General features: G+C 34.6%; 1 protein-coding gene across 2 annotated transcripts in view; it reads right to left on the bottom strand.

The window, feature by feature from the left end:
* The window catches only part of LOC148955744 (vitellogenin-6-like), a 184,803-nt gene that overhangs the window by 130,229 nt on the left and 26,856 nt on the right, over positions 1-27,718 (bottom strand). For both annotated transcript variants that reach the window (XM_089104026.1, XM_089104018.1), the window contains exons 3-5: positions 23,685-23,819; positions 20,448-20,579; positions 18,453-18,608 (exon numbers count right to left, since the gene is read on the bottom strand). In XM_089104026.1, coding sequence (XP_088960152.1) covers positions 18,453-18,608; positions 20,448-20,579; positions 23,685-23,819 — 423 coding nt within the window. The remainder of the gene's footprint in view (positions 1-18,452; positions 18,609-20,447; positions 20,580-23,684; positions 23,820-27,718) is intronic.

Raw genomic sequence — 27,718 nt, 5'->3', positions numbered from 1 at the left:
GTTACTTGTCTCTATACAATAGTGAATTTCAAGCTATGATACAAATTCTAAAGCTAGTCTATAGTCCTAATCCTAATGCTATCAGTAGTAAGCTATATGCTGATTTTACACCTACGCTTGAGGCATGGATATGTGTCCAGTTTAACCGGTACATTGGCTTACCACGGTCATTCATCTATTACTAGGACTGGAATATGCCTTAGCAGACAGGTTTCTGAGCAAAAACCCATTTTTTTGGTCAATCAGAGATGTATAAGGAATTACACAAGAATATATGTGCAGTTTCACGGGTTCATGTCCTACCATGGGTATCTATATATTTCACAATTATAGGCCTTGTCAGACACGTTTTTCTAGGTTCAATAGTCAAAACGTGACTTCCTCATATTGCATATTCAAAGATGGTCTCTTTGTAAAAATACTGGTTTTCACCTGGAGGGCATATAATCATGTTTTTCACTATAAATAAAGATGGAATTACTTTTTTGGGATCAGTTGAAAAAAAAACTTGAAATAAACCGTTTATAGTTAAATTTATTCATTTTCAATGGAGAACTCTACAAGATTCTTGGTAAGTAAATTTATATTATTTCTTTTTATTTGAGACTTTTTCCTAAAGTCTCCTACTAAGTATCTTTCATCTGGGTTTCATGGAACTATCGCAATCATCAAATGCAAATTCATATGTTTATATGACAACTGCTTGGATATAGGGTATTTATCAGAACACTTTTAGCAATATCTCATATTTAAGACTAAATTCTCTGTCGTCTGGCTTTCAGCGAACTTAGCAATTAATAAACGCAAATACAAATGTTTTATGACATTTGTTCAGATATAGGCTACCTGGCTTAAAATTCTTTTTAAGTACTTTACAGAAATATCATATTTTTAAGACCTAAATTGATCAATGTGTGACCTTTAAATAAATAAACAATATCGTTAATGTGTTGGAGAAATAGCTTTGGTTTTGCGGGGGAGGGGGTAGGGCTTAGGATTATTCTAAATTAATAAAAAATGCCCATAATACTCAAAATTGTGTTTTTTCTTTATGCATCGTATTTATAATATAGATAGTTTAAGCTCCAAGTAGGAGCGGCCTTCTTTTTTTCTATATGTTTAAGATGATTGGTTTTGCGGGGGTGAGGCTTAGGATTATTCTAAATTAATATCAAACGCTCATAATAATCAAAATTGTGTGTTTTTTTTCTTTATGTATCGTATTTAAAATATGTTTTATGATACCCGTTCAGATATAGGCTATCTGGTTTAAAATGCTATTTTAAGTACTTTACAGAAATATCACATTTTTAAGACTAAAATTGAGCAATGTGTGGCCTTTAAATATATAAACAATATCGTTAATGTGTTGGAGTAATAGCTATGGTTTTGCGGGGGGTGAGGCTTAGGATTATTCTAAATTAATATCAAACGCTCATAATACTCAAAACTGTGTTTTTTTTCTTTATGTAACGTATTTAAAACATGTTTTATGACACTCGTTCAGATATAGACTATCTGGCTTAAATACTTTTTAAGTACTTTACAGAAATATCACATTTTTAAGACTAAAATTAAGCAATGTGTGAACTTTAAATATATAAACAATATCGTTAATGTGTTGGAGTAATAGCTTTGGTTTTTCGGGGGAGGGGATAGGGCTTAGTATTATTCTAAATTAATAACAAATGCACTTAATACTCAAAATTGTGTGTTTTTTTTCTTTATGCATCGTATTTAAAATATAGATAGTTTAAGCTCCAAGTAGGAGCAGCGTTTTTTCTATATGTTTAAGATGATTGGTTTTGCGGGGGTGAGGCTTAGGATTATTTTAAATTAATATCAAACGCTCATAATACTCATAATTGTGTGTTTGGTTTTTCTTTATGTATCGTATTTAAAATATGTTTTATGATACCTGTTCAGATTTAGGCTATCTGGCTTAAAATGCTTTTTAAGTACTCTACAGAACTATCACATTTTTAAGACTAAAATTGAGCAATGTGTGCCCTTTAAATATATAAACAATATGGTTAATGTGTTGGAGTAATAGTTACGGTTTTGCGGGGGGGGGGGGTGAGGCTTAGGGTTATTCTAAATTAATATCAAACGCTCATAATACTCAAAATTGTTTGTTTTTTTTTCTTTATGTATCGTATTTAAAATATGTTTTATTATTCCCGCTCAAATATAGGCTATCTGGCTTAAAATGCTTTTTAAGTACTTTACAGAAATATGACATTTTTAAGACTAAAATTGAGCAATCTGGGGCCTTTAAATATATAAACAATATTGTTAATGTGTTGGAGTAATAGCTATGGTTTTGCGGAGGGTGCGGCTTAGGATTATTCTAAATTAATAACAAATGCCCATAATACTCAAAATTGTGTTTTTTCTTTATGTATCGCATTTAAATATATCTAGCTTAGGTTTAATCCTTTGTTCTTTATGCATCCTATTTCAAATATAGATAGTTTAAGCCCCTAGTAGGAGTAGCGTTCTTTTTTTCTATGTGTTTAAGATGATTGTGATTTAAGCCTATAAGGTTATAAGTTACCTAGCTAAAAAAAACTGGATATTAATTTTTATTCTAGGACATTGATGCTCAAAGTCCCGAGAAAAAAGCGATCAAATTTAGATGCTGGCTCTGACAACACTGACAGGTTTTCTTTTAATTGTTCAGGTGGTGGGACAAAAATTTATTTTTCTTCCAACGATTTATTTAGTCCAGATCTTTTATTTTAAAAGGTATGGTAGGAATCGATGACCACTTTTGTTTCTTTTAATTGTTCAGGTGGTGGGACAAAAACTACTTTTTCTTCCAATGATTTATTTAGTCCAGCTTTACCTTTGGCTTGTCTTTCTTCATTATGAAATATATTTTGCCAAACTTTTTTTTAACAAAGGAATTATAGGCATTGATGTATCTTTGGCTACTTTATATGATTAAAGTGGGCAAGTATTTAGCCAACATAATCCTAGGAGGGAAATTAACTTTTGACGGGGATGAAAAATTGGCATAGTTTTTGACTTTATAAAATAGTGGATATTTCACATGGGAAATAGAACCAGTTTTTTATACATTAAGATCAGTCAATCACCAGCTCAAGAAGCACTTATTTACAATGAGCCTTCGAGAATCATTACACCGCCAGTGGAATATAGAGATGATCATTATACTTTAGTTGTTGATAATATGGAGTTGCAAAGGGGGTTTCTAAATGATTGTTTTGGGGATATGGCTAGCCTAGACGACTAACTTTAGTTGTTGATAATATGGAGTTGCAAAGGGGGTTTCTAAATGATTGTTTTGGGGATATGGCTAGCCTAGACGACTTAAGTTATGATATATATATGGTGGAGGACCCGGAATGGACAAATAGCTTTATGAATGAGTATTTAGGGGGTAGTCCCACAAGTCCATCTACACCGGGTTCTCATAAAGAAATTCTGTTACAGGACAACACAGGCTGGCTAGATAAACTATCCCCAAATACCCTGGAATGCATACTCAGTGAATTGGGTGATTTACACCACGGGCAACTAATGCAATTGAACAGACTGGGGTGGTGCTATTGACGATTCTATGCCACCCCACCCCCATTGAGGTTGACGATAGTAGTAGTAGTAGTAAAACAACACCCCACCAACATTTACACTTCCAGATTTTTTCCTTTTTAACTCTGGCTTGCACAACACAAATGTATTACTGCTAAAAATTCGGTGACCCCTTTAACTCTTTAATGTCAGGTTGTATAATAACAGACCCCCTGGCTATTACTCATTCCTATGTTAACAAGATTCGAGCCCTTCTTGAACAACAGATGGGGGTGTGGGGAGGGAGGGACAGTTTAAAAGTATCAATAGCACTAAAAATATTTTTTAAATGAGAATGCAAGCGAACTCTATTCAAAATACTTGCCTACAGAAATGTTAGCAGTTCGCCCGCATCTATCAAATTATGAGTTTTTTTTAGATTGAGTAAGCAGCATTGTGACTAAACTAGATAATTATAACGAGGGGTTAGCGGGTCGGTTGTTTTAATTATTGAAAGTTTAAGCGTTAACATTTGTAGATTTAAAAAATATTTTAATTTAAGAGGGGGAGCAGGGCCGGGTTCTATAGTTTTAAAGTATCATTCTGATTTGGAGGGTTGTAGGGGGATGCAACGAATCTGTTTCGATGCGAGGCTACAGTGTTTCAAGTATGCATTTTTAATTGCCGCCTATAAACCCCTGCGTGATAATGCCTCTAAGAAAAAGTTGGACAAATTAGAAATTAATGGGGATGGGTCAAAGTTTCCTAAAGTAGATTTTAATTGTTTAAATGGTAAATCTACCGTAACATTAAAAGGGATGGTCATTTTTGAGCGGGCTAATGCACATTTAAAGATTGGTGTTACGGTGATCCAGTATGAAACAGAATTTGAAGAGAGTCAGCGTTCTGATAAAAAGGGTGTATTATTTCCAGTGAGGGCTCCGTCCATTAAGTCAGTGAATCATCGGGTTTGGCTACTTTACACGCCTCCTTCAGAGCCTGATTCAATAGGACATTTTAATCCAATAACAGATATTAGTAGAGTTTTAAGTGAGGGTAAAAATCATGAGGTATGTTATGATTGTCCAACTTTCCTGTCCCGATTTTGGACTGATTTAAAGTTAAAGCATCACAAGAGACTTTAAACGTCATGGATACCAGGTTGTTGAAACAGTTAGTGGAGATAGAGCGATCTTACGTTTTACGAATTTCCAGAACACGCTCCTACAGAGCAATAAGATCACTTTTGACTGCGAAGCAAAACTCACAGACGTGTACGACTCGTCAAATCCAAATCGTGTTAAAATACACGAAGCCATAAGGGTGTCTTACGCTCAAGCCCAACGAGATTCCAGTAATACCATGCAAGTGTTGGATGTAGTTGATTCGTAAGGGGTGAAGACTGCATGCGCTCTGCATTGACCAGTCAAATTAAAACAGTGAATTATGCAATTTCTCGCCTTCGCTACAAAAACTATGCTCCTATCACCAGATGAAAGATTGGCCATTAAAAATCGTAAAATATGTTGGGTTTGCAAGGGAGAATTTGATGATGGTGTTGGGAATGGGGGGAAAGAGGCAGGTGATCGACCACGATCATTTATGGCAGGAAATTACGTTGGGAGGGAGTAACTTTAGAGGGGTTCCACATAAATCGTGCAATGTAAACGTTAGACAGTAATATTTAAAACCGGTTTTTGTACACAATTCCAATTACGATTTAAAGTTTATTTTACCGGCGTTTGTCCGCATTGCCTAGGGAAGAGTTGTAAATAACGCATGGATAAATGGTTCTTTTTCATATAATATCATACCCAAATCATCAGAGAAGCTACTGCTGCTAGAATTCATGTGGAAAAAGTTTACAAGGGTAACACTTGCCTGAATAAAATCTGTTTTTAGACTCTTTCAGTTTCTTCCCCAAGTCCTTAAGTTAATTGATTCAGGTACAAAAGAGCGACAGTTTTGATGGCTTTCCCCTCCTTAAACAGCGCTTCCCCGATGATGAAATGTATGATGTATTAACTTGTAAGGGCATATATGCATATGGTTACTACAACTCTGCCTCGAGGGTAGATGAGGTGTCATTACCGCCCATTGAAGCATTTTACAGTCCTCTTACTGACAGTCAGTGCGACGCTAGCGACTATGAATTTGTTAAGAGGGCTTGGGCAAAGGGTGGGTGTAAAAATGGATCGGATTAATGTAAACTGTACCTGGCCATAAATGTACTGAATCTTTTGGACATTGTGTGCAAAACTAAGGATAAAATATATGAAGAATTTGTGTCTGATTCAGGGTCTTATTTTTCACTTCTCAAGTAGTTATGGAGCTGATTCTCAAAATCAGCAGAGAAAAAATAGGTCTGGTCACTGACGTGGATCAGCACCTGTTTGTAGAGAGATCAATGAGGGGTGGGTATGTTTTTCGCGGAAATCGTATCATAAAAACTTATCCAACCGGACAGCACACCGATGAAAAGTCAGATGCAGTTTTTTTTTTATATGAATTCCCTTTATTCGTCGGCAATGTTTCAATACTGTGTTCCGTGTGGGAAATACAAACCGCTTAATGATTCATGTGCTTCAAATGTCCCCAACATTGCTACCGTTGAGAAGAATGGGGCACAGGGATGTTTTTTTTAGATTGACGGTGAAATACCCATAGAAATCCATGACTCGGTAAAAGACTTTGGTTTCCCAGGCATAAATAGGCCAGTGGGTAGGGACTCTTTGCATCCATACAATTTATCTTTAGTAGAGGATGGGAATATGCACTGGGTGCCTTCAAAGAAAAAACTTATTGCCGACCTCAACCCGAAACAGAATATCGTTGTTTATAACGTGCTTTTGAAATGGATGGTGTCCAATGGTTTCAAAGTCACAAAGATTCATAGAGCCCTCCAATTTGATCAAAGGCCCTAGGCTACATGAAAACGTTTATTGAAACCTTTGTCAGTAAACTTTCACAAGCGAAAACAAAAGTTGCGAAGGAAATCTATAAACTCATTTTAAACTCAGCTTTCGGTAAAATGTGCGAAAGCGTACGAAACAGAAATCGTTGTGACATTGTAACCAATCCAAAAGATTGTGCTCGAATCATTGCGGATCCAAACTTCAAATCGTTCACAATCATAGACTCTGATATGGTGCTCCTACATCGCAAGAAAAGAAACATTATTTTAAAGGAAAATATTGATAGCGGGAGTGCAATAACGGAAATATAAAAAAACTCATGTTGTCATTTTATTATAATCTATGCAAGGTACAATGGCCAATTGAGGGACAAGTTCAAGTGTATTACGGGGACACTGATTCACTCCTGTTAAAAGTTAAAACTGAAAATTTGTTGAATGATTTGGAAAATGGAGAATGCATTAGCTCACGAATGAACTATACCAACTGGAATGAATCCCTCTATCCGGAGCTAGTGAAACGCCAGGCCCCAAATCAATCGTTAATGTTAACATCTGGAATTGGAAGCGATCTGATATCCAGTGGTGTGTTTCCTGGGCAAAAGGTATACTGTGTGGAAACGCAAAACAAGGATATCAAACAAGTTTGCAAGGGGGTGCCTACACACTTTGTAAAAATATTTTTGATATGAGTGTCTATAGAAACTGTGTGGAACTTAGTTTAGTCCCAAGAGCGAAAGTCATGGCAATTTGCTCTTTACAATTTAAAAACTACACAGTTAGAGTTGAGAAAAACTCCATGTCAGCCATATCAGTCAAAGTTTATGTACTTGAGGATGATGCGAAGGTACTACCACACGGTCACTATTTAATCTCAGACCACGTTTAATGTGTAGAGTATAGAAAACAGCTCGGTCTGAAAAAATTAACCTAGATTCATTAATGGTACAAGGTGGGTGATGGGTGTTTAATTTTTTTTAATCAATAAATTTTCAATATGTGTGTTTGTGCAAGGCAGAGCAGTTACTTCTTCATAATTTCAAAATACAAAGTTATTTAATGCCCTCTCCGGCCTGGCCCCCCGGCCCACCGCAGCGGGCCCCTTCACGCTTCCTGGCCGCCAGAGTGGCCGCCTCGGCCTTCGGCCACCACAGCGGCCGCTCCCCGGGGGAATGGAGGTTTGGGGGACCCCATTTCAAATTAAAAATGTTATAAATAAAAAATGTGATATTATTTTAAGTGTTTCTTTTTCCTAATGCCTATTTAAAATAAATGTTGTATTTTTTACGAATAAATCAATATAAAACAGAAGTGTATTTATTGAATATAAAGTTTTTTTTCTAGTGCTTATTTTAAATAAATGTTTATGTTTTGTTATAAGTAAATAAATAAAAAAAAGAAGTGTATTTTTCTTGTTCAATGTGCTTTTTTCTAATTGTATTATTTGTAAAGTGTTGCTTTTATGTTAATAATTAAAGAAAATATGATTCTTTATTGATTTTGTTCTTCTCATAATTCTTGAACGGAGTAGTCATAAGAAAATTATTTAGTCATTAGACATCTATAGCCTACAGTTAGTTGTAGGTGAGCTGTTTTAGGGAACAGCAATATGTATCAATTTAAAACTCCATTCAGATCGTTTCTGTGTGGTTCGTCAATGTCAGGCAAAACGACACTCTTAACTAAAATAATAAAAAATTGTGATAAAATATTTATAGAAAAGCCGAAAAAAATCTACTATTGCTACAGTGTTTGGCAGGAGTCATATGATAAAATAAAAGCAATTGCTATATCAGGGTTGGTGCAGATACAATTCATACAGGGACTTGATGTTTTCAAAATTATTGAACGTAACTCTTGGCTGATTATTGACGATTTAGCTAAATCCATTGAACAATGGTCCCAGGAAATGCTACAATTGTTTACCGTTCGCTCTTATCATGAGCAAATTTCTGTTACTCTGGTTCTATACAATCTCTTTCATCAGAGCAAATATATGCGAACACTTGCTTTGAACTGTACCTACCATATCATCTACAGAATTGTTCGTGATTCTAGCTCGCTAATAACTCTCAATAAACAAATATACCCCGGCGCCTCATATTTCTACTTTCAGAGTACAATCAGGCAACTAATAAACCCTACGGCTACATCCTACTGGATCTTAATCAAAATACACCCGAGGATTTACGTGTAGTCATAGATATTTTTGACAATGAAATTACAGTATCTCCCCGTGAACAGTAAAAACGGCTATTAGTTGCCATCATGACACTGAAGAAACTATATGAAAATAGACATTTATTTTCCGTTCTAAGAACTTCAAAACCCCCACTTTGGAAAGCCATACTCAAACCTGGTATTGACAACGATTTCAGTAATCGAATATCTGAATTTTGTTTAAATTTAGCCGAGGGTAATGTTCAACTGCCAGAAGTAGTTAAGCAACAGGCAAAGCAACATAGTTCCATTGTACTTGAATTGGCCTGTTAAAAGAAAGAAAAGAATTTTAAAAGAAAATGTCTTCTTCACGTGGGCGATAGCTTTTTCACACTTTTACTGGTGATAATTACAGGACTTGTTAACAGTTTTCTTTATATGACTAAACCCAGTTAATTGATCCAAACCAAGCTTGTTCACTCACCTGTGGAACACTTTGAGGACAATCTGAGTAAATTCATGGGCAATGAAAATTTTGAGGATGATAAAAACTACTTTTACTTCAAGATTCACTTCGCCGAGTGAACAAACATGAACCCTATCGTGCAAGAGCCAGTGGCAATGTGAGTACCATTGATCACAAAAAAGAACCATCTCCTCAAGATTCTTCTGCCATCCCTGGAACACAATTAAAAAAGGATGAATTGGATTCAATAGTGTCGACAAGTGTAAATCTAATGCCGAATTAATATCGTGAAAAAATCAAACGACTCATAACACATCTCGTAGAAAGTGGTAAAGATCATATTTAGGTTGATAGCCATGGGAAAGGAATTATAATTCAAGGCAAGAGCTATAATCTACTTGATTTGCTCTATTATATGGTTACAAATCGTAAAGGACTTTTATCATTTGACAGTCATCTATAAAACTGTCTGAATACATTACACTTTCCTAAGAGCCTTATTAGCAATAACTAAAGTTTAACAACATTAAATGAACATACTCCTTCCTCATCATCAACAACATTAAAGCATGAAGAAGAAGAAGAAGAAGAAGAAGAAGAAGAAGAAGAAGAAGATGTTAAATCAATCTTGGAAGATACTAGCAAACATAGTGTTAACATTGATTTGACAATGAGGAGGAGGAGGAGCACACCGCTGATAGCAAGACAAAAGCGATGACGTATCAAGTCAACGTCACCACCACCATCATCACCCACTAGTATACAAAAGGGTAGTGGAAGTTACACTCCATGTGTACGTTCAAAATGGTTCAAGTTCTGAAACGTGCTTATGAAAATATTGAAGAAGTGAGGAGTTTAAGTTCCCCCATCAATCTCTCCAATGTCACTGGTGTTCACACTAAAAGTGTACAAGATTATCTACAAAATGAATCAAGTTACACTCTACATAGAAATCATAGACTTCGTTCTAATCATTATCGAAAAACTCAAGCCTTTTTTCCCCTACATATAATGCAAGCAGATCTCTTAACTCTAGATGAGATTCAAAGGTGTCACAATAAACCCTACGAGTACATTCTACTTGCAATCAGTGTTTTTAGTCATTATACGTTTGCTATTCCATTACGGTCAAAAAGAGGTGTTGAATTTTCTCAGACTATTGAAAGTATCCTCGAACAAGATTCATATAAAAAATTCAAACAGATCGGGGTAGTGAATTTGTTAATCCCCATGTTGAAAAAGTACTAATGAAATATAATACACTGCTCTATCATAGTTATAGTCCTATAAAGACTGCATTTGCCGAACGATTGATAAGAACTATTCGAACTTTTAATTTCAAGATATTGTACATTGAAAAATATACCTGTTTTATTCATGATTTAGATAAAATCATGTTGATTTATAATCAACGACCTCATCGATCATTGTCCAATTCAACCCCAACGGAAATTCATCATTCTGATCATGGTACATTTGATACTTTTCTCAGACAATATTCCAATGAAACGATATTGAAGAAAAAATTCAACGTTGGTGATACTGTTCTAATTAATAGAGCAACTAATGTTTTTGAAAAGGGTAATTACTTATGGTCCACTGAAAATTTAAAGTGGCAAAAATCCTAGACACCAAACCCATAACTTATTGTCTGCAAGATACCAAAGATGAAGAGATTCAAGGCGGCTTTTATGGCTATGAACTACAAAAAGTTAAAAATAATAGTGAAATCTAGCAAATCGAAAAGATATTAAAGACTCGAACTCGGAGGGGTAAGAAACAGTTACTTGTTTGGTGGCTAGGATACAACTCTGATTTTGATTCTTGGATCGGTGTTAAAGATATTGATAATGCCCAATGATTTTTATGTAACATTTATGTCTAACGTCTCAGATCCTCTCTAAAATGACTTGAATAAGACAAGTGATTTTTGGACGAAACTCTCCCCCGCCATCAAATTTGATGACGGAAAGTATGAAGTGGCTCTTGTCGACTGCATTCTGAAAAATACCTATGATATCCTGAGAAAGGATCGTGTGGATTATATAAAAGTTATACCATTCGATTGGTCACTCTTTTTCGAGTATGAATGGATTGAAGCACTAAAATCTAGTGAATTTCCACATGTCACATTGAAATATGAAGAATATCGTACTATGACGGATTTGTGTCGTACAATCAATAGAAAAATCTCATATCGTAGGAATGGTACATTCCATTTCAATTATTCAATGGAAAACGATCAGATTTACATTACTTCACCTGTTGACACTGAAATGATTCATCTGAATGATAATCTGAGAGATGTTCTTGGCTTTAAACAGAATATGATCAGTGGTAAAAACGCGGGCACAGTTAGCGGAATGGATCATGTTATTTTTGCTGATTATCCACCTGGTTTCACCTTGGACTCTTGCATATTTCCTTATGCATCCTTTGTGGAAACATCGAGAGTTGAAAATTCAAATGTCCCCCTCCTACGTGTTTTTGAACGAAAAACATACCCATGAACTTGTTCATCACTATAATATAAAGCATCTTCAGTATGTTCCTGTAAACACTTCGTATTTGGAACTCTGTCAGTTAACACTAAGAAGTGAATTGGGTGATCCTTTAGCAATAAAAAAAGGTTTAGCTGTGATTACATGTCATTTTTGACCCATCGTCATCACTAACTAAAATGAACAATAGAAGAATTCCATTTCTCTGTAGTGATATCGACCGCTGTGCTGGTGCTCTGGGTTCTTGTCAAATAGTTCATGGGTTGTAAAATCACAACGGGTGTATTACCATGACCGGCTATGCTAATGGCGGTTGGTTTATTAAATCATTTCGTATCACAGCTTGCTTAGCTGGGAAATGTTATGTATCTACTCCAACAAATTTTGCTGCCTCTACACTACAGGACTGGGGGTCGGGTAAAAATTTAAACGACAGTGTTAAAGAAAATATTAGATCTTAAGCAAGAGCCGTTGGTGAGCAATTAAGATCTCAGCAAAATGGGAAGGCATTAAAAATGATGCGTGGGCATCATTCACTAATCAGTCTCTACCCAGGCGGGAAACGAAGAATATCAACAACGACTTTGAGGAATAAAACGAAGAAGACCAATAAGAAGCAGAAAAAGAAAAAGATTGTTAGATCAAAGAAGGATTTCTTCTCTTAAGATGACCTATCTCCCCCACAAAGAATCGCATCCATCAATCAGCTCGTCATTGAATCTGTTGAATGCTGAAAATGTTGGTGTCAGTGTCAAGTATGGCTACTACGAACAGTTTCATCCTCAACAACCCATTTAGGAAAATATACACTTTCAGATATTTTCCAATGAAGATTATTTCATTGATTTATCATCAACATTTATTGATTTAAATGTTGTGGTGACGAAAAAGTCAGACAGTACAACTCCAACTGCTGCCGATGGTTTGTCCTATGAAAATTGTATCCTACAAAACTTGTTTAAACAAATTAATATATTTATTAATGGAACATTGGTGAGCACTAGCAATAACTTATCCAACTGTTCAAGGTACATACAATTTATGATGATGACGCCAAAGGCCTTTAAGGAGCTGAGAGGACATTCATTGGGCTATAAATATCGAGCAGGTGTTGATACTGACGGTGAGTTAACCATTGCGATGACCCAGGAGTATCATCTAGTTGGTAAAAATTAAATCATGAGATATTCGAAATATCCCAATGGTTACACCCCTATGTCAAGATTGACATAAAGTTACAACTAGCTCCATCGAATTTTATTTTGAGAAAAACACTTGCTGCAGCATCCGATGCAAATGTAATTATCACTTCGGCAATTCTTTATGTTCGAAACAACAGGTTATGAGCTCTGTTGCATTAGCAGTGGAAAAACTAAGAGCCAATGGTAACAACATCATACTTCTTGTCCCCTATACGATCAATAGTTAACGTCACATTGCCACTGGCTCTCGCAGTTATACCGATTCGTCATTTATCAATGGAGAAATCCCATCAAAACTCGCTTTGGACTTTGTGAAGAGTGCCAGTGCCGTTGGATCCTGGATTGCGTCCCCCCATGATTTTAATTTTTTTGGTCTATCTAGCCTTGTGTGAATGGTGAATGGAATCCCACTGTACACTCTATCATTTCATAAAAAATCCTACAGAAATCTGTATGAGTTGACCATGCAATCCCTAGATCATGATTCCTAACTATTTGAAAATGGAATAACCGATTCAATGTTTTCGAAAAATCATGGTGTAATTGTTTTGGACCTGTCTGGCACCCAGGATATGAGCATAGTACGAACAGGGAATGTACGTTTAGACTGCATATTTGCCAATGCTTTGACTGAGAGTATCACGCTAATATCATTGAGTCAATTTGAAACCTATTTGGAAATCACACCCGTCGGCAGTGTTCTACTAGACCTAGCACCTTGAACACAAACCAAATAATCAGCGTATTTAATATGGATTTATACATGTCTCATTAAAAGTCCTATTGCATGCCATCAGACTTCATTGAAAGAATTCCAAGGGTTGACAATAACCTAATCATTGTTAATAGCAGTCCATCAAGTTTGAAGACAGGTCTATCATATAAATTCTACACTCAACATATCAACAACTTTATTGAGAGCAGTGGGAAAACTATTATTCAAAATCAGAGGAGAGTACAGGATTTAACAACTAAGACATGTGGCTTTCATGCACTACTCTTATTCATGTTTAGATGTCGTCGCTATACCTACAAGCAGTTTCTTAGCATTTACGTTGACTTTCCACGATTGAACGACTTTCTAGTGGAAAATATACTTTCAAGCGTGTTTAATATTGATTTTAGTACCCTACGAATAAAGTTTTCGAAAAATGTATGCAAAATTGTTTATTAATAAAAATAATACATATACATGATAAAAACGACTATTCAACTCTTTAGATTTCACCTTCTACTACGTATAGGTATTTGTCGAGAACAACTAATGCAGGTAGATTATCTGAATTCACAGTATACTGATCCTGATGTGCTGCAATGTCAGGCTTACATTTTCTATAGTACAATGTAACTTCACTCTTATCATATCTCTTTGTATAATCAATGATACTATTCTAATTCATTTTATAAAATTCGTATGTTTCAATTTGCTTACATGAAGCAATGTCACATACAGTATCCTCAAGTGGTGAATCACATTCCGTCACAGCCAAATAGAAATCAGTGGGCTTATAATCATAGTAGCAATTGTCTTCACAACGATGACGAAGAAACCAAATTCTCTTGTTGTTCCAACAGTTTAATCATAGACCTGGCTCCCCCTCCCAAAACAATCTATAGCCACGACGATACCAATCTCTTAGCAATAAACTAAAATCACGTTTAGGATTCTTTCCAATCATACCAGGATATGTATTCTACCACTGATTACATTTATTATAGTGGGAATTAGAGCATAGGTCTCCTCTAGGATGAGTCAAACACCCCTTCAAGACAGGAATTACAACCTTTATTTTGAACAACATATCCTCTATGCAATTTACACGGGTTGCATAATCTGAATTTTTCATCATAGTCATCAATCATTGCACAATTCTCACATGATGACCAGCTGCCCAGTGTATACATGCACAGTGGACATGTATGGAACATTTTTTCATGTGTTGACACTCTCACCGCCAAAATGAAACTGAGCTACGATCAACAAATTGATTGGGATAGAGAGAGAGGAGTAAATCCTCCTTGAACAACATTCTTCTCGTGAAAAAATCATAGTTTCCTAAATTTCAAAGCTAGTGTGTGTTTAAAAGCAAATCCACTATATCATTTTGCCTTGTCATGATTAATATGTCAATAAATTGTGTAAATGCCATTGGACCACGACGTAAAAGCTTCATGCAATAGTCTAATGACGTAGAATCAGTTTTCATTATATCGACAAGCATTCCATGAGAAAATATCTTCCGTTGGACGTATAACTCCAGAAAATCATCATCCAAAATCAAAGTTTTTCCATAAACACAAGATTCCCGATGATTTTCTCTTTCTCAAATCTATCCATTTTTTAGAGTCCTAACAAACTCACAACCAACTTCAGACTAACCAGGATTCTTTTTCTACTCTAAAAAAATATACGCTAACCTACTATAGAAAAAATATCTTCGATTTAGAAACAATTTTATTGACTATAATTACAACAATAATAATCACTGATTCAATTTATTTTCCTCAATATATTTCACCAGTGTATATAATGCAGCTCGAAGTCTATTCATATGCACAATGTTCAGTTTCGCAGCAAAGCATAGTTGCTCCTCCAATTTAAATTTGCTCAGTGATATCTCATATATAGCACACATATCGTCCCATTCAAGGCTTATTCTACATCCTCGTGTTATTTCTAAAAGCCTCGTTTAGTACTCTCGCCCTTGTATCAATGCTGCTACCGGCTCCACCATCAAGCTCCAATAATGTAAATGTAACACTCATTTTCTTTGCTAATATCATCTCAAATAAATTGTTCTCTCTAAATTCAATTCTCTTACTAATTTGAACTACAATGAAAATCACTCCTTATATCTGAATCCAATTACTAATCAAGTTACTGTATATGGAGTGTCCTCTGTATCTGTCTGATTGGCCCAGAAAATGGGTGTTGCCTCAGAAACATGTCTGCTTGCATTACACAATCTCGACCCTGAATATCTAGTTCCAAATACAACGTGTTTGCTCGCTTTATAGGTCCATAATATAGAGGGATTGGTCGATTTATACCATCTATCGTGAAACGAGCATATAGCTTACTACTGCTATCAAGATGGCTTTAATTCGAACTTGTCTACAAATTAATAATTAATTGTCATTTTTAAACCCAGCACGATAGCCAAGCATTGAAATGAGCCATTGTGCAGAAGTGATACCAAATTAAACGAGAAAAAAATAAAGCAACAATCCTAAACTGAATTGTTACTTTATCTTAAAAAGGATTGATAATATTTTTATTCTTTAAAAAGTGTCCTTAATTGTTTTGCTTTTACTGTACCAAAACTCCTATATTATTTCGTGTTTTCAGTAAACCACTAGATTTTGTAATCCTAGAAACACAGTGAAACTTAACTAGTTTGTGTTTGTTTATAATAGTTTTATAGATATTTATTAGATTGGCTGTGAAGCAATAATTTTTGTTCGTTTTATGTTGCATCATTACTTCTTGATTTCCTTGGGAGAACTTTGTTTCTTAGGTTAATCTGTCTCCGTTTTTGATTTGAATTTAATGTAGAAACAACCGTGCAATTATCTTTTTATGTATACGGAATAATTTCTGTTCTTTTTAGGTTTTAATGTCATTCCCTAGTTTCAGTTGAAAACTTATGAAGCTGTTTAAGGGCGCATTGAGAAGCTTGTATTTATGCCTAGTAACTTTTTATAAATTTGACTTGATAGCACATTCCCATAAAGTGCACTTTCTATTTTTCCACCCATTTTTTTCAAATAATAAAAAGTGCCTTTTTCAATGAAATTAATTTTTAAAAAATAACTTTCCGAAAAATAAGTTTTTCAAAGAAAAGTAAAGGCCATTTTAAACTTAAGCTCAGCAGATACAAATACCTTTTAAAATGCAAATTCAAAACGACCGGAAATTACTAATAAAGAATAAATGAAACCCAAAACGAACAGAAATTAAATAAGCAATCATAGCAAAAACATACAACAAGTAATAATATAAATGAATAAATAGATCTTATAGCGAGTAATGCTTAGATTGAATATGAAAATCAAGCTTAAAATGAAAAAAATATTTTCGTATTGAATTGTAAATGAAACTTAAAACGAACAGAAATTAAATAAACAATCAATGCAAACAAACATACAATAGATATTAATATAAATTAATAAATAAATCTTAAAACGAGTGAAACTTAAATCGAATATGCAAATCAAGCTTGAAACGAAGAAAAATCACCATAAACAAGAGTTTGGGCATGAACTCCTTCTCTCACTGTAAAAGTCTAAAACCTACTGCGTCATTGGTACTTTACTGAAAACTCTATGCGTCTTGAACAGTATTTGAAAGTATAAACAACATCAAAGTGAATATTTGATGTATAATGATATTAATTGTTGAAAGATCCATCAGTTTAAGAACTTATTTCACTGTATTTGTATTTTTATTTTCAATACTGTAAGAACTGGGAAAGAAAGTATTTTTAATATAATCAGTTTTCAATTAAGCTCCAATGACACAGTAGGCTTTTGGTTTTTATTTACAGTTAGGAAAGGAGGCAGTATCCAAATACTTGTCTGTAGGGAAACTATATTCGTCTTTAACAACATTAAAAAGAGTTAACACATTAAACTGAATATTTTATGTATAATAACATTAATTGCTGAAAGCTCATCAGTTAAACATTTTACTATAATTTTAATGTTTATTTTCAATATTAAGCACAAAAGAAAATATTTGTCATATAATTGGTTTTCAGTTAAGCGCCAATGACGCAGTAGGTTTTAGACTTTTACAGTGAGAGAAGGAGGTGAGGTCATACCCAAACTCTTGTTTGTGGTGATTTTTGTTCGTTTCAAGCTTGATTTAAATATTTAATTTAAGTTTCACTCGTTTTAAGATTTATTCATTAGATTACGTTAATATCTATTGTATGTTTGTTTGCATTGATTGTTTATTTAATTTCTGTTCGTTTAAAGTTTCATTTATACTTCAATAGGAAAATATTTATTTTTCCTTTTAAGCTTGATTTTCATTTTCAATCTAAGCATTACTCGCTTTAATATCTATTTATTCATTTATGTTATTATTTGTTGTATGTTTTTGCCGTGATTGCTTATTTAATTTCTGTTCGTTTTGGGTTATATTTATTCTTTAATAGTAATTTCTGGTTGTTTTGAGTTTGGATTTTAACAGGTATTTGTGTCTGCTGAGCTTAAGTCTAAAATGGCCTTTAGTTTTCTTTGAAAAAAATTTTTTCGGAGTTTTTTTTTTAATTAATTTTTGTTCGTTTTTTATTGCAAAAAATTTCAAGTTTTTAAAAATTCGTTTTTTCAAAATCATTCTTTTTTCTAAAAACTTGATGAAAGGAGGCGGTCCATTCCCTTAGGGTACCTTTCAGTGGCGGATCCAGGGGGCGAGGCCCCCCCCCTAGCGTAATCTAATGTAGTGTAATTTACTTAGTTAACTCAAGTTTGCGTTAATTAAACTTGCTCCTAACGCAAGTTTATTGGATCAACCTGTTTTGCGCCCCCCTAAAAAAATCCTGGATCTGCCCCTGGCACCTTTACGTGTTCCACATTTTGAATTTCGTACAATCCCCTTTAAAGAGATTTAATCACGGTTAAAAAAAAAAAACATGGTAAAAAAAATGAAAAAAAAATACACATACTATATTAGAAGCTCCACATCTTGCTCCCCTCATACTAGTTCTCCACCTATGCGGGAATAGGGAACAATTTTCGATATTTCGCTGCTTTTCTATTAGAATACCATCTTCACCTTGTCGAATGGTCGTAACAGTAGGACATGTACCATAATGATTAAGCTAGAAATAAAACAATAAATAGTAAGTAAAGAAAATCCAAATAATAACAAATTTGGATCCTATACCATTGGATATCTTATGATATTGTATATTGTAATAATTTTATGGTAATATATTTTAACATATTAAAAAAGGGTAATGACGCCCCAGGCTTTAATCTAGAGACCCTATATTGCTAGACCAAGGAATAATTGAAAATTGAAGACAGACACGAGAGACAAAAATAAGTATTCGTGCCTGGGAATATTTAATTGTTTTTTTTTTAGCATCCAATGAGAAGCCAGGTTGAATATACACTAATCAGATAACAAATAATATTAGTAAATTTTAAAAGCTTCAGAGACACCTTAAATAGTTTTCAAAGCATTTCATCAGGGCCGTATTCAGGATTTTTTCTTTTCGGGGGATATTTTACACAAGGACTTTTTTTGGGGGGATTTTACACACACAAAAAACCTCAAAAAACGCATAAAGAATTTGTTTATATCCGTTTGTGCTGCGTCTTTTACGAGTCAGACAAATATCTCGGGGAAGAGGGAGGGTTCAAACCCTCTACGCCCCCCTGGATACGGCCTTGATTGCCATGATATATTAGTTACAGAAAAAATAATATAGGAATTAATAACAACAGTTAAAAGAAAACACAGAATATCGACAGGGTTTCCGATAAGCTTAGACGTGTGGGCCAATCACTTGCAGATCTAACACAGAAATGTCTACGACGTTGATATTAAAATCTATAAAATAGCCAATGACAGGTCTATTCGTAATTAATAAGCATAAATATTGAACATACCCAAAAAAACATAATGCACATGGAACATATCAAAAACAAGACAATATTCCGCTTAATAGAAAAAAGGCTCAAAAAAAAAATAATGACCATAGCCAATCAATCAGGGTCTTAAGAGAGAAACCACTAACCAATATAAATTTCGGCACTTTGAAAAAACCCTCGACTTAGAGAATGTATTGATCACATTTGAGTAAACTTGTTGTTTGAAATTTTGCTTCAGTTTTTTCGGAAAATATTAATGATCCTTTTGAGTCAAATGAGCATCAGCATCTCCATAAAAATTAAAGCAAATTTCAAAACAATTTCAGTCACATTTCAACAATGCCTGATCTAAGCTAAGAGTTTTTCCAGTGACAAAATCCATGCATTAATGTGATTATATTAACCCATTTGGTTATTGTTGTAAAATTGTTCATTTAACATTCGAGTGCAAAACAAAATTGAAAAATTAAGAGATAATACCTGAATGTGTGTGAAATACAATGAAGAGTGGGTGCTACGTGTGATTGGGAGTTAATGTCATCATAAGGCAGTTGGGGAATTTCTTATAATAAGCGTTTCCTTGTAATTTGCTTACGTTATTAAAATATTCACATATATTAATAGTTTCTAATATTTTTTTTCTAATAAGTTTCATTATACCATCGTTTAGTGAACATGGATCCTCAGAGAAACACTAGTATATATGTGTTTCAGCGCATGAATGCTCACCAATGCTCACAATGCTGACATTTCTTGCCGAGTCTTCCTTCACTTCATTTTTTTCGTCATATTCGTATAAATGCAAGTAAAAACTGCGAAAAACAAGGCTGCAACAAAACCAAGAAGAGGTTGGAGGGTGATCAACAAATTTTATTAATATAAATAAAACTGAAGAAATCTATGTGGCACCAAAGCCGCGTGGGGAGGTCGAAAGATCCTTATAGACATAAATAACAAATACACGAAATTAGACTGTACTGCAAGCCAAGGGAGGGGGTGAGTCTTTCATCCGGCAAATTTGTATCAAAACACATATCTCGAGCAGTAAACGAACGCCTTACCTCGGTATCTTCAACAACCGTTGCTGCTTCAGAAGGAGCTTCGAATTGATTGAACTGCAACAAACCAGCTACAGCCCGCTTCAAGTTTTTAGCAAACGATGAATCTTCTGAATCAACTGCTAAATCTGTTATCTAAAAAAAGTATAAGTCTTTATAGTGATAAAAGGAATAATGTGATAAAAATATAGTGATTATTTATAGTGATTAAGTGATTATAGTGATCATATAGTGATTATATTATAGTGATTAAGTGATTAAGTGATCTGTATAGTGATTAAAAGGAATAATTTTGACTCTGGAAATATTGAACTAGTCTTTAAAAAGATTGGAAACACTTAGTCACCATCAGCGATTGGTAATGATATTATTACCACTAATTCTTGTGTAATAGATCCTTACATATTTAAGATTCATGTTTTCTATGCAAGCTTTTGCTGTTATATTTCTGAAGTTGTAGGGTTTTAGTATTTTCGAAGTAACAGAACACCTTTGCTAGCATGCACTAGCTGAAACTGCACTTTATCCATCTAACTTATCACAAAAATATCGACGAAGACCACACTGCCTTTCCATAACAAACAACAAAAGTACGAAGAACAATAGGGAAATCTTACAACCCACGATCATACTGATCAATTTGCAAACAAAATTATAAATGAACTAAAAAGTTTAAAACAAAATGGTAAAATTACTCCACAGCTATACAATAAATTTTTCCTCCTCGGGAGCTTTTGTCCAAAGTTTTATGGTCTACCAAAATTACACAAGCAAGGCATTCCTTTAAGGCCCATAGTAGCTTTTACGAAAGCCCCCACATCCAATATTGGGAAATGGTTATGTACAGCCTTTAAACCTTTACTTTACTCTCAAAAATCATATATATGTAATTCGGTAGATTTGTTTGAAAAACTCAAAAACGTAAATATCTCAGAAAATACAATTATAAGTAGCTTTGACATTGTTTCAATGTATAAAAATATAAATGTCACAGTATCTGAACAGTTATTAGAAAATAAAATCAAAGAAAATTATCACTTAATAGAAGCTTCAACAGTAGGAACATACTACGAAGTCTCAATGACCTTAGTTAATCTCTTTAACAAGTAGCCTTCTCAAAGTATTTCTAAATATTTAATTCTCTTTGTCATTAAATTAAATGCTTAACAATGGGAGCAACTCTCTCCAGGTTATAGGCACATATTTATGCATAATTTACTTAAAATTGGGCATTAGATTCGTATTTTTTAAAACATGTCTTTTGGGGACGTTACATGGATGATGTAATTTCACTCTGGAACTATGGGGAAAATGAGCTTAAGGGTTTGTTAGATCACCTTAATACATACGATAGAAATTTACAGTTTACTTTAGACATCGAAATCGTAAATAAAATCCCGTTCCTAGATGTGTTAGTTATTCGTAGCTTCGATAAACTCAATTTTACTATTTATAGAAAACCAACACAAAATAATAGGTATTTGCATTTTAAATCAAACCACGCCCCACAAGTTAAAAGAGCAGTCGTAATATCCCTCGTCGATCGGGCCCTAAACATTTGTTCTGATTCCCACATAACAGCAGAATTAAACTTTATCAAGGACATACTTTTTGGAAATGGGTATCCTATTTTATTTATTAATAGTGTAATTAATTGTAGACTGAAGAAACATTCCCGTAAAATTAATGATAGTTTACCATGTGATATTTCTGACAATCCCTTAAACATAATTTACCTCCCCTACATCCCAAAAATCACTACAAATCTTAAAAAAGTTTGCACAAAAAATAATCCGTATGTAGTATTCACAAATAATTTTAGAATCATAAATTTTCGACATTCTGGTAAAGATAAAACCCCAGTTACTCGCCAAAGAGGGGTCTATCAAATACCATGCGATTGTGGCAAATATTATGTAGGTAGAACACACCAAAATTTAGAAAAGCGCATACAACAGCATTAAGATGATATAGTCAAAGCTCTAAATTCTAGTATTTCCGTTGTTTCATTTGATTCTGCATTAGGCAGCCATATTTTTGAAAATCCTAGCCACAATATTATTTTTGATGAATCCACCCTTATTAGCAATGACCTAGGCATAAAGCAGGAAGTCCGAGAATCAATTGAAATCAGACTTAATATTAATAATAATATTTCCTTAATCAGGGACTTGGGGGAATATACACTAAATGCTCTATACACAAATTTAATTAAAAATGATCTTACAAATTATTTTAAAAAAACCGATAGATATTAACACGGAACCGGTCACAAAAAGACCTTTGAGGTTAGCTGCCAAAAAAGCTAGATTAGCAATAAGAACGTGTTTTAAAATTATTTTTCTTTCATCTCATTGAATCGCCTTGTTTTACCTTACTTTTTATCAGTCTTGGTTGAACGTCACTGAAGTAAGGATGCTAGGACTGCTTTGAAATTTTTTTAATTTTTGGTTTTATTGGTTGCAGATTGTTGTGAGTCTTTTTTCTTTCATATATTTTTGTCTTGCTGAGGACGGCCCTTGGACATAGGGCCGAAATATTTATTCAAATTATCTCCACTGTCTTTCAAAAATATTTCCCTATTGTTCTTCGTACTTTTGTTGTTTGTTAACTTATCACAATATTAGAATTTACTTTGCGTTTTTTCGGATTGAGAAACGCATTGTAAATCGGTTAAAATCGTACAAAAAAGAAAATTTTCCAATTATTTTTAGCCAATTTTAGATCATTCTCTAAGAAAAAATTTAATTTAATATCATAAATGTGGTTCAGTGAATGGACAGGCCTTACAGCAATGAATTCTCTATCACAAAATCACAAATACAGTTCCTTGTGTTTCAAAGGGAACAAATCCCAGAAATATAGAATACGCTGTTGGAAACCTACACCAACGTCTGTATACCAAGTTGTTGCATAGGTTTCTTGTTTTCTTTATGCATTTTTTTATATTGTCATTTATTTATATTTTTTGCGCGTCAATATAATTACTCCATTACTCTTTGCAAGATTTACACATTATTAGACTTATTTTTTGAATTTTCGAAAAATACTTTTTTCCTGGGAAGTTTCTTTGGCGTTGAAACGGTCATAACTGTCATTTTTTTGTTTTTTTTTCAAAAACTGCAGAACTCAAGTCGTCAAGGAAAAATCCGTTCATAACTTAAACAGTACATTTCATCGCAATGGATTGGGAACAAAGGGCTTAATCTCCAAATTGAGAGAATACAAAACAAGACTTACCTTCGTGCCTTCATATTTCAAAAAGAACGGTAAGCTAAGTTGCTCATTAAGGACGGGTGAATCAACCGCGTTCATCTTAGGGTATGCTTCCCAGCCGATCTTTCCATTATAAGCAGACGTAGACACATCTTTTAACTAAATAAATACCAAACATTATAGTCATTTGCTGGTTAAGGCGTTGAAAATAAACTAACTTTAAAAAAATAAGGGTATGGCATAAATACTAATTTAAAGACGTTGCTAGGTCCTACTTTATTGGCACTTAAAAGAGCATTGGTGTTCATTTCAAAAAAATCACCAGCACCATCTAGTATTCGGCATTTCTTGGCATTTTTTCAAACTTTGTAATTGTGTTTTTTTTTTAAGAAACTGAGGTCAGACATTTATTACTACATTAATTTTTCTAATTATGCTAATTACACTAGTTTTGTCTTATAACTACACTAATAAAAATGCAAAGAAATGCCAAACACTCGATGAAATTGGTGATTTTTTCGACACTATTGCCAGATTCTACTTTTATAAGTTAGTCAAATTCTTTGGAATGTACTAAAAGCGTTCACTGGTTTTAAGGATGATTTAAGGTCCAAGTCAATAAACTTATTTTACTAGGTATAATTTCAAATCATTTTCAACTACCTCATCGCCCGCCTCCAACAGTGTTTTAAAACTTGACTAAATAAGTGTGAAGCACATTCTGCGTTTTACATAACTATATTACATTAGCGTTTTGCGTTACTAATTTACATAATTATTATAACCAGCCTACTGTGTTCAGCGTTCTAAAAACAAGACTAGTTAGGTGCAGATCGTGCATACTAGGTATTTTATACAACCCCACTCCTATATTAGTGTTTTGAACAGACTATATGCATTGTCTTTTTAAAGCAATGCTACATAGGCGCAGGTTGTGCATATTTGGCGTTTTAAATAGCCAGACTACAACTTTAGTCGTCCTAGCCGAGTGGTTGGTGTGCTGGATTTGGAATCCTTTGTCCGAAGGCCGAGGGTTCGAATCCTAGTGTATCCAATTATTTGGTTTGAGACAGGGCTCAGGGGCGTGACTCAGTAAGCTCAACCAGAGTCGAGCCACCTCTAAATGGGTACTTGGAGAAATCTGGGGAAGGTAAGCAGGAAGGGTGTGCGAACACACAGGATCTCAACATTTTGATTGGATGTGCTTGGGGAAAAGTGGGCGGGGAAGGGGGGTCAGTTGCCATTCCGATTTCCAATTGAATGAGCCCTTTTCAAAGTTTCTACGACAACTCCTTCGATACGCAGTGTCCTAGTATGGGAAAAAAAATTATTCGATACGAAGTCTCCAAAAATATTTGGGGGAATGGTGGGCGTGAGAGTGGGATTAGTTGCCTTCTAATTACTTTCAACTCTTAAATAGGGCACTAGCCCTTTTTCAAGTTTTTACGACAACGCTTTCTATAAAACCTTATATGCCCCGAGGGCATAACTTACAAACCTTGCCCTGAAGACTGTGGAAGGAGCGTTCAGCTCAAAGATATAATTTCCGGACCTTTCAACTGCGATGAAAATCATGCCTCTTTCAAAATTTTCATTGGATGTGTTTGGGGAAATGGTGGGCGTGGGAGGGGTGTTAGTTGCCCTCCAATCACTTTTGACTATTAAAAAAAGCACTAGCCGTTTCAATTTCCAATCGAATGAGCCCTTTTTGAAGTTTCTACGATAACGCTTTCTATAAAAACCTAATATGCCCCCAGGGCATAACTTAAAACCCTTGCCCTGAGGGGGGGGGGTGTACTCCTCAAAGATCTAATTTCCAGAACTTTTTACTACGTCAAGAAAATGACTATCCCAAATTTTGATTGGATATGTTTGGGGGAAAGGTGGGCGTGAGAGGGGGGTTAGTTGCCCTCCAATCACTTTTGAACATCATAAAGGGCACTAGCCCTTTGAATTTCCAATCGAATGAGCCTTTTTTGAAGTTTCTACGACAACGCTTTCTATAGAAATCGTATATGCCCCTAGGGCATAACTTAAAACCCTTGCCCGAGGGTTGTGGGGGAGTGTTCTCCTCAAAAACATAATTTCTATCCAGAAATCAACTACGCTGAACAAAATGGCTATCTCAAAATTTTGATTGGATGTTTGGGGAAATGGTGGGCGTGGAAGGGGTGTTTGTTGCCATCCAATCACTTTCGACTATTAAAAAGGGCACAAGCCACTCCAATTTCCAATCGAATGAGTCCTTTTCAAAGTTTCTACGACAACTCCTTCGATACGAAGTGCCCTGGTCTGAAGAAAAAAAAACAATACATTTTGACAACATCGTTCTTTACTTAGGCAACGCAATTGCCCTGCCTATGAATCGTTGCTAAAAGTCATACTTTAGCGCAAAGAACGAGGGATTCAGGAGAGGGAAGCCCTCCCTCAAATACGGACTAATTCCTGTTCGTTTTCAGTATTGACGTTGCTCTTTACTTTCAGTTGAAAAAAAAACTTGTTTTTTCCATTTAATTTCTGATCGTTTTTAAATCATGCCGGGAAGTCCCAACCGAGGAAAATTTTGCTCGGAAACTTTTCTCCCCATGGAAAATCTACAGTTCTGTAGATAGAAGCTTGAAACCTCAAAAGTAGGGTTCTCTGGTATGCTGATTCTGATGGTGAGATTTTCATCAGGATCAGTTGAATTGTTGGGAGTGTTTCTTAACTTTTTCGAAAATCTTGCAAATTTTCTCAGTCTCGTATTTTTTTATGTGTAACATTAAATTTAATGAAACACTTAAAAATTTTACATGCTTGGAGTCAGCGTAAAAAGTCAATTCTCTTGATGTATTTACTATTATCAAATTTCTTTTTTGTTTTGGTTACTATTGGGTAGAGTTGTGCCTTACTCACAGTTCATTACCACGAAGTGTTTGATCTCAAGGGTTTCAAAGTTTTTTATTAATTTAATTAGAAAGATTTTTAAGGTACCTATATTCTAAGCTTAGGTCTGGACGTGTGGCCTGAATGCACATGTGGTTTCGTAAGCTTCTGACGATTTAAGCTAGGTTCTGACAAGGCTCAAAGTTCACTTCATTAGCCAGATTATGCGTCGCCGGAAGAAATTACACGTGAGAATATTCGGTTTTGGATTTGAGTTGAAAGGTTTGTTTCTCTGGCAGGCAAGATTGTGTCGAAGATAAACAAAAATTTGTGTGTTTGTACTATGGGAATAATGCAACATTAGTACTATTTTTCGATATTTTCCCCCAAAGAAGACCTGATAATTTCGCTTCTAGACTTGCCGGCAATGGCATCACTGGGTCGTCTTCATGCAACAAAACTAAGTACCCTTTCCCTCAGACAGGAGACGGAAGAATATCTACAGAGGGAGGGGAATGTACAACAACTCTTTAGAAATTGTTGTTTCTCAACGCGTGTTCGGTACATACCCACTCCCCCGTCACAAAAAACTAACAACCAAATCTTTTTGTTTCAGCTACCCATATTGAAGGCGTTTCGTAGGGACTTGGGACCGGGCTCTATCTTTTTAAAGGGCTGAAAGGAATTTGATATGCAACCATCCTCCCTCCCGTCGCCTTTTCTGCTACTTTAAAAAAAACTTTAAAAACTTATAGGAATTGCTTTATGACCTTCCAAATAATTCAGTCTACCTTCTGGTTTGTAGAAGCATCTTTGTTGATACAATCAATCTCAACAAGTTAGGTAAATTACTAATGTGGTGATCCATGGTGCACCATAGAGCACCGTTTTTTTCAAGTAAAAAGATTTACCGTCTTTTGTCATATTCTAGCTTTAGTGTCTATTTTTCTTTTTTTTTGTGCTCGATGTTTGTATTTTTTACTTTGCACTTTTTTCTTTTTGTTCTTTTTAATGACTCCATTTTTGCAGATTGATGGCTATAAAAAAAAAAATATTATATACAATTCATGGCCATGACCAACTTGCATAAGGGAGTAAAAAAACGAGAGAAAAATCTCAAGTTGAAGAAAGCGAACAGGACTACGGCCAGCAGGAGGACAAGGCAAACTAAAACGACGCGGATATTTCGCCTG

This window comes from Artemia sp. Qi Xiang Cuo, chromosome 2, assembly GCF_049724085.1.
Source record: "Artemia sp. Qi Xiang Cuo chromosome 2, ASM4972408v1, whole genome shotgun sequence".
Lineage (NCBI taxonomy): Eukaryota > Metazoa > Arthropoda > Branchiopoda > Anostraca > Artemiidae > Artemia > Artemia sp. Qi Xiang Cuo.
Note: the sequence above shows the minus strand (reverse complement) of the source record. Positions and strands in the feature narration are given on the sequence as shown.